Below are 8,477 nucleotides of genomic sequence, written 5' to 3'. Positions count from 1 at the left end.
CAGTGTACGTTTCTGAGCTGACTGGTGTGTCTGAATACTATATTTTTATTTTACAGGATAAGCAGTGAGATTTTTTTGGTTGGACTTGGGTGATCTAACCAAAACAATTCTATGATTCTATAGGAACATTTGCAGAGAGTAGGAAAGGTGTTTGTTACCGTGCAAAACTGGAGGGAATCCTGCAGTGCTTTGAAAAGACCTTCTTGGGCTTGATGATTGTGACAGGCCAGCAGACAAAATGCTCTGAAGACCAGGGCAAGGTGATTCAGAAAATGATCTGGCTGCCACTGTGGGCTGTTCAGTAAAGACCACAACTCACTGTGAAATTGTGGTTTAAAAGCAAACAAACAAAAAACCAAAAGAAAATTAGGATAAAGAAGCAACAGGATAAAAAAATGCATTCAGCATTTGTCATTGTATATGTCAATAATGTTTGCTCCTCAGGCAAGTTCTGCTCCTTTTTGATCACCTACTTTCAAAAGTATACGATGGAGGTACAAAGATACCACAAACGAGCAGAGGTTGAGAATAAAACTCAGATGAGAAGGTAAAAAAACCTTTGTGTGTTAGAGAGAAGAGTCACAGCAGATGTGATTGACCTACCCCACTGATTATTTTACCTTCCTCAATCTTCCATCTCTGATACAAAACTCTTGAGGGAGGCAGTTGGCCAGTCTGAACCGGGTGGAAAATGTTAGATAAAATGAGAGTCACAAAGGAAATTAATAACAAAGCAAGGAATTAAACCAGGGTCTCCAGAGTCTGAACCCCTGGAACCATCTTATCTTTTAAAAGTCTAAGAAAAAGAAAGACATTAAACTGATAAAAGTAAATGGTGGGTTTATTGAAAACATGATTAACCTGTGGAAATCTCCCCTGCTAGGTGTCACCAGTTTGGAAGTGCAGTGGGACTCAAAAAGAAGGAATCGACAGTTATGTGAACAACAAGAATGTTTGTGGTGACTTGTGCTAGGAGAAAATTGTAAAGCGTATAAATTGTGCTGCAGGGCATAAGTCAGCTGCTGGCTGTCAGGCATCAGGAAGACATTTTCTCTGTGAGAAGGTTACTGTATAATTATCTATGACAATGTTTCTTCCTTTGAAGTGTTTAATCTTGACCAGTGGAGGCAAGATAACGGGTCACATAGTTTTGTGAAGTTTTTTTGTGACATTATCTGGTGCCTGATGGTGATTTCTTCTGCCTGTTTGGTATCACACCTTTCTCCAGGGTTATGTTCACCTTCTTCTTAAATGTCTCAGGCAAAGACATTTCTGCTCCCTACCCTCCATGCAAAATATTTTGAAGGCAGCAGTCCTTGACATGAGCTAATTATTCTTGCCATTCATGCTATACTTTCTCTTGCTCATGTTTGTTCCAGTTCTCCTAGGTGATTTTCTGGGAATGACCTCAAGGAAGCCCTCTATTGCTAGGGCTAAATCTTGTGTCTGCTCCATTATTGTCTGAGCTGTCCCACCTACTGCAGTCATGTCTCTCCTGTTCTGTATTCTCTGCCTTACCACTTTCGTGCTCTTTGGTCCAGTCTACAAGTGTGTTATTTTTTTAAAGCCGTGTTGCTGCTCTTCCAAGTAACTTGATGTATTTTGTGTCTCTTACTTTGTATCTTGCAGGAAGAGCCAAGGAGCAAATCCAAGATCTGTGCCAATGTTTTCTGCGGAGCTGGGCGGGAGTGTACAGTGACGGAAAAGGGAGAGCCAACCTGCCTCTGCATTGAGGTAGGGGGGAAATGCAGCTGCTGCATCTGGGACAGCTGTCACCACCATCACCCCCCGGCTGGGGCTCGGTCGCTGGAAGGATCTCATGATGGGATGAGGCTACAGCTGTTTTGGAGCAGCTGCAAATTCACAGTGGCTCTTCAAACAGCAGCGTCTTTCACAGTGTAGTGTGGGGGAGGAGCCCTGTAGGGTAGATATTGTCTGGGGCTTGCAGCCATGCTACTCGCACAACTGCCTGAGGTCTTTGCACACACAGGAGACTTGTCTAGAGGTCTTTTGTTGGGAAAGCCCAGTTGGGGATTGATAGGCAGCTGGCTTTGGAGGGCACTCTAAGGAGTGGTCTGCAAGCTCCAAGACAGCCTGCCCTCACTGGCGCCTTGTTTGAGGAGGTTACAAACATCTTACTAAAAATTAGCTTTTGTAAAATGGAAATAATTGTGGTAGAGTGCTGTGAGGCTGAATAGCTCCATCCAGCAGGGAGCCAGAGATGATTAGAAGAGCCTTTCCCAGCTGTAGAGACACAGTGTCTCCCTGCTCCACTCTGCCTCGTGCTTTCAAACCATTCCTGCCAGGCTCCTGGGAATGGGCATGTGGCTCTTTGTTCTCACCTCCCTTGGAGCCTGCAGCCCTGACACGGCCAGCCCAGGCACTGGAGAGTGAAATGCTCTGTTAGCAGGAACAGAGTCTGTCACTCAGAGTAAGCTTGGCCAGACTGAAAGGGACAGGAGGAAGAAGCCCACAGCCTGAACAGTGGCACTGGTGACCTCTCCCTCTGCTGTACGCTGTGCTGTTTGCTCGTGGCTCACAGCTTATTCTGCATTTGGTTGCAGAAAGGTGGAGCAGAGTCTAAAAGAGATGTGACAGAGCGGAGCAAGCAGAGGTGCTCAGAAGAGACTCATAGAAACGCCTCCGGGCAGGCATGTTCGTGGCACACAGCGCAGCAGTTGCAGGCTTACACTCAGAAATTGTGCTGGGCACTGATTTCTCTGCTGTGCTCTGCTTTCAGGAAGGCTCCTGTTGTGGTGGTGGTGACGGAGGCTGGGATAAAGTGCAACCACAGTCTTCTCTGTGCAGGTTTTTCTGAGGTGGTGATGGGTGGGTTCAGCCTGCTCCAAGCACCTTTTGGGCCAAGGGGGCTGTGCCAAGAGCTTCTATTGAGTTGGGCTCATGCTGGGACTCAGCTGCTTCCCTCTAGCTGTCCCAAAGAGGCAGGTAAAATGCTGTCTTCTCTGGATCTCCCACAGCAATGCAAACCTCACAAGAGACCTGTGTGCGGTAGCAATGGCAAGACATACCTGAACCACTGTGAGCTGCACCGTGATGCCTGCCTCACTGGCTCCAAGATCCAGGTGGATTACGATGGCCACTGTAAAGGTAACCCCGTGTCAGGGAACAATGAGAGCTGGCTGCTCTCCAAGGGAGGGAGAGCCAGGAGCCAAGTGTGATAACAAGGCAAGGCAGAGGTCTTGCCAACCAGGACCCTGACCTGCAGTTGCAGAGCGGGGTAAATGGGGTGAGCCTCGGAACGATGGTCAGGTTCAACCAAGAGTCCAGATCACCAGGCAAATTTGTGGTAATGAAGTAGGCCTGAAGTCAAGCCATGAAATCAGGTCAGGATCAGTTCTGGTGATGGTAACCAAGACCAGGCACAGCCAGTAATTGCCAGACAAGACCATAGCGATGCAGTCTACAGCAGGTCTGAGATCAAGGTGGGAAGACAATCACCAGGTGAGGGCCTAGATCCACAGGGTCTGTTGCAGGTACAGAAATGGTTGCAACAGAGCTGGAGACAGGCATACCTACAACATAAGTCCAGGCAAGGACGAAGGGCTGAGGCATCAGCTGAAATGAAGCTCCTGGGCTCATGGATAGAGAGTGTGAATAGAGGCCCTAGGTGATGCTGGCAAGGCCATCGAGGCCCTCATTAGTGCCCTCAGGACCCCGACACCTTGGCTGCGGTGGGATCTTGGAGCTATTGTCTCCCTGAGTTGCTGGGAGGGGGGCACTCAGGAGAGCAGGGCAACTTCTTGCTCATAGAATCATAGAATGGTTTGGGTTGAAAGGGACCTTAAAGCTCATCTGGTTCCAACCCCCCTGCCATCAGCAGGGACACCTTCCACTAGACCAGGTTGCTCAAAGCCTCATCCAGCCTGGCCTTGAACACTTCCAGGGAGGGGGCAGCCACAGCTTCTCTGGGCAACCTGTGCCAGTGTCTCACCACCCTCACAGGAAACAATTTCTTCCTCATATCTCATCTAAATCTCCCCTCTTCCACTTTAAAGCCATCACCTGTTGTTCCTGCCTGCCTCTCTCTGAGCTCATGGATTCAGACAGGCAGGTCTCTTGGTCTGCGTGCTGGGGAAAGGTCAGACTCTCAGGATAAACCCCCAAAGCCCATACTACCATCCATGTTCATGAGGGACCTCAAGAACTTCAGAAGCAAGGATTTTGCCTCAACAGTGGGGCTGTTTAACTTACCTCCACACCAGCTGCACAGTAAAAAAGTGTTTCCTTATGTTCAGACAGAATTTCATGTGTTTAAATATGTGCTCACTGCCTCTTGCCCTGTCACTGGACACCACGGAGAAGAGTCTGGCTCAGTCTTCTTCATTCCCTCCCATCAGATCTATAATCATTGATGAGATTGCTCCTGAGCCTTCTCTTCTTCAGGCTAACCAGTCCTCAGTCTCCCCTCAGGGTGATAGATGTTCCGCTCCCTTGATCATATATGTGGCCCTCATGTGTTTCCAAAGACTCCCAGGTTCCTCTGCTCTCGCCCAAGCGGCACCCAGGGTGGGAAGAGGTTTGTATTGCTTCATGTTACATCAGAAATGTCCTCTTCTGTCTTTCCGTTAACAGAGAAGAAGTCTGAGAATCCAGCTGCAAGTCCAGGTAAGCCATCTCCTTTCTGGCTGGGACCTCTATATGAATCTGGGATAAGAGAGATGGGGAGGAAGGTCTGCTGAGGGAGTTGCACAGCTCTGTGTAAGTCATACCCCTGCACTGGCTGCAGCAGAGTCTGAGTTGATAAATCAGTTGAAATACGATTGCCCAGCTCTTTACTCCAGGTAGCCTGTCAGAGCTCATACATTTCCTGGGCTCTTTGCTGTGCTGGGATGTCTCAGGGACTCTGAGCATGTACAAGGTGCAATGATATCCAGTTCACTCCTCAGGACACAGGCTGTGCTCATCACCCAGACTAAGGGAAGAGACACTTTTTTGCATTGGGATTCGTTGGGGATCTAAGACACAATAACTGTGGAGCCATGTCCCCAATTCCAAGAGAACTCTTGAAAGGAGACTTTGCTTCAGGAGTGATTAACTGGTGGGTGCAGGGGCAGAGAGGCAGCAGTTTATAATGAATCTGGGCACTGTCAAGGGATTCAGGAGGTATAGCTGAACCACCTCTCCCAGCAGCCAACAAGTCTCTCTGATTCCTTGTGCCTGGTTTCTCCCCTTATGCATTGCCTTGTGTACTTAGACTATGGATTTTGGTGCCACGGCCTGTGCTTCATCAGGGGACTTTTTTCCCATACCTGACCTCCAAGTGCTGGAGCTTTATAATCATCAGCTTCAGCCTCCTAGGACAGATGAGAGCAAACCCTCCTACAAGCTTAAGGGAAAGGACCATGTCAGGGCATGGCCACCACCTTAAAGCAGTTTTGAGGAAGTTCAAAATTAAACATGCAGAATCCTTACATTTTTATGGTTGGTGTGTTTTTTTTTTTCATCTGTCTGGTTGTGATTGTAGTCACTGGATTCAGAAGGAGATCCTTAGTGTGTGTAAGTGACACAAATGCACACGGATTCCCCTTCTGGCTCCATTGACCTCTGGGCAAGTGTCACAACTCACAGAAGCCAGAAGATCTAGGCTTTCAGTTTTGCTTCTAAATGCATGGTTTGATACTAGCACACAACATGACATCCACCTAGAGAAACCTCTGACTGTGGAGAGCACTGTGAACAAGCCCAACTTGCCCCCCTCTCATTTCCAATCAGAGTGGACAAGCCAGGGCTTTGATGAAATAAAAACTCCTGAGATAACAGGCTCTAAAATTCAAGTCTTGGGGACAGCATGGTGGAAAGGCTTGTTCAGTCCAGTCTTTGCCCTTGCAGAGGATAGAGGTTTGGTACTTGAGGGCTGACAGCCACATGCCTGTTCTGCATGGCATGGGGAAGGCTGGAGACGCTGACAGTCACCTTCCTCCCTCAGTCTGGGGACTCTTCACACCAAGATGAGTCAGACACTCTGGTTTGTTCTTCCACAAGCTTTGGGGACAGGAAGGCAGAAGAGCTTTGGCAGGAGTGTTGTTTTCTTGCCTTGCCACATGGTGTCACCCACAGCCCATCCGCCGTTCAGCACATGGCACCTCTGCTTTGATATGGCAGTGGCACATCTCCATCAGGGCTGGCTGGCTTTTATTTCCAGTCGTCTCTCTGTGGTCTCCCTGCCAACTTCATTTCTCTCATCCTTGCTTTTTCTTCTGCTACACCTTCTCCCGTTACAGTTGTCTGCTACCAGTCAGACAGGGATGAACTTCGTCGCCGTGTCATCCAGTGGCTGGAAGCTGAGATTATCCCAGACGGTTGGTTTTCCAAGGGCAGCAACTACAGTGAAGTCCTGGACAAGTATTTCAAGGCAAGTAGAGCAGTGGCTGCCTCTGAGACCAGAGAACGTTTCTTGCCCTGTTACTGCAAAACAGCTGCCCATGCCCCTACCCAGGAGGCTCCAGTGTGTGATGGACCCGACAAGCTGGGAGCCAGAGAGGTTTGGTGTGTCCTACAGCGTGATGTGTTATGGGCTGCCTGCAGCAGCCACTGGCACAGCTACGTGACAGCCCAGACCTGGAGCATCCCTGGGGATCTGACCTGCCCTGGGGAAAAGGAGGAGGGCAGACCAAGTGTGCCTGTGGCAGGGGAAGGAAGAACTGATCTCAGAGGACAAAAGATAGCAAGAGGAGAGAAGGTGGGTGAAAGTGTGGGAAATGCAGGTAGAAGGAGCAGGAAGCCGGGGCAGAGGCTGCTGATCCTTTGTTCCAGACAGTCCAAGGCCATGTTGAGATGGGGATAGGGGACACTTGGGGGCTTCAATATGAGTATTTGCCTGTAAGGAGCATGGCTCACTTATGGCTGAGAGCTGTCAGTTCCCTAGTGCTCTGCAGAGAGAGAGAAGCCACCAGTGTATCTCCAGCCCTGCAATAATCCCGTTCCTCTTCCCCCCTCCCTGGCAGTCTGTCCCTCAGCCCATCCCCACCCCTTTTTGTAACCAGCAGATCACACGCTTCTCCCATGCTTCTGCCACATGCACTGCTGCGTCCCTCCCTCCCCCTCACGCCCAGCTCCTGATAAAGACTTCAAAGCATTCAGGATGGAGCTGGAGGAGCAGGTGGGGAAAGGGAGAGAGTGTTTAAATCATAAGCTGTTGACATCGAGAGATTAATGGTGCCTGACAGGAGTTAGCACTGCGAGCAAATTTGCCATGGCAATGGCACCCCCTGGTGAGATAGAGGAACTGGTCCCCACACTCCAGAGACCGTCTTTGCCTTTGTAGCTGTTAAAGCTGCTCCGTCTGTGGAAACCCACTTCTGACCCACCGCCTCGGGCATCCCCACCAGCACCTGCCAGTACCCCAGAGCTGCAGCACCCTGCGGAGGGGAGCTGCACAGTCCCTCCCCCTGCAAATTCACTGTCCCCAGCTGCCTTTGCAGAGCTTCCCCAGGCCATGGGCTTTGCTGAAATGCATGAGCCAGCCACGGGCTTGCTCCCCTGCCACCACACAGCCCAGTCACCCTCGGCAGCCCTGTGCCTGTCGGGGCACAGGTGAAATCCCGTGGCTGCAGCTCAGAGGCAGACAGCCTCAATTTTCTTTATTGTCCCCCTTTTTCTGGAGCACTGATCCCAGGCACAAGCGGGTGAAAGTGTCCTTGTCAAAGCTGTAACCTTTCTCAGACCACAGTGGGAATTCCCTTCTCTGTCAGATGGTAGTACATCATATCAACAACACTTAAAGCTTTGAAATACTTTTAAAGCAGAATTCAGAGCTTGGAGCAACCTGGGACAAATACAAGCAAAGCAAAGTAAATGGGTTCAAGCACACATGAATTTCTTTCATCCATGGAGTGCCCAGCCCCAGGGTCCACCGCCCAGCAAATGCCCTGATTCCTACCCTGCAGGTAATAAACACTGGAAACAAAGATGACGTGAAGCTTTTCCCTTTTCTCCTTGGTGAGGAGGTTGGTAGATGTGGCATTAAGATGTTTCCCTCCTGGAAGCCTGACTTGTGTGGATCACTGGGGTGTGGGTTGTACATCAGGCTGGCCTTGATCTTGGAGGGTTTTATTTCAAGAGGAGTGAGGCCAGCAATGGGAAGCTGCTCTATTTTGGAGGGTCTCTGGGGGAACATGTAAATGCATATCATAGCATTGAAAGGCAAGACTAGCTTGGCTGAGTCTTGGTCATTAAGGGAACTGCAGCCACTTTCACAAGAAATAGCGGGACGAAAGGCTTCAAAGTCTTTGAAACACATTAGTGGAGCAGTTATACCCAGGCTACAGGGCGCAGAGTAATTCTCCTAGCCCTGCAGGTTTGTCCTGAACCACACCAAGGTAACAACAGCCAGTTGTCTCTTCCAGCATTCCTGGAAGCTCTGTGTGAGGAGACACAGCGACCTGCCCCAAGTCACAGCAGAAATTAGCCGGCAGCAGCCTGTGTGCAGAATTCATTTTCCCCTCCCTGCAATGCAG

At 49.7% G+C, this 8,477-nt stretch overlaps 1 protein-coding gene across 1 annotated transcript in view; it reads left to right on the top strand.

The window, feature by feature from the left end:
- Positions 1 to 488: 488 nt before the first annotated feature.
- Positions 489 to 8,477, top strand: part of FSTL1 (follistatin like 1) — a 13,557-nt gene continuing 5,568 nt past the window's right edge. Inside the window, exons 1-5 of the mRNA XM_010162729.2 lie at positions 489 to 547; positions 1,626 to 1,734; positions 2,979 to 3,108; positions 4,594 to 4,626; positions 6,243 to 6,373. Of these exons, the coding sequence (XP_010161031.2) occupies positions 489 to 547; positions 1,626 to 1,734; positions 2,979 to 3,108; positions 4,594 to 4,626; positions 6,243 to 6,373 (462 nt within the window). The remainder of the gene's footprint in view (positions 548 to 1,625; positions 1,735 to 2,978; positions 3,109 to 4,593; positions 4,627 to 6,242; positions 6,374 to 8,477) is intronic.

The sequence above is a fragment of the Antrostomus carolinensis genome, unplaced genomic scaffold, assembly GCF_000700745.2.
Source record: "Antrostomus carolinensis isolate BGI_N321 unplaced genomic scaffold, ASM70074v2 scaffold19282, whole genome shotgun sequence".
Lineage (NCBI taxonomy): Eukaryota > Metazoa > Chordata > Aves > Caprimulgiformes > Caprimulgidae > Antrostomus > Antrostomus carolinensis.
Note: the sequence above shows the minus strand (reverse complement) of the source record. Positions and strands in the feature narration are given on the sequence as shown.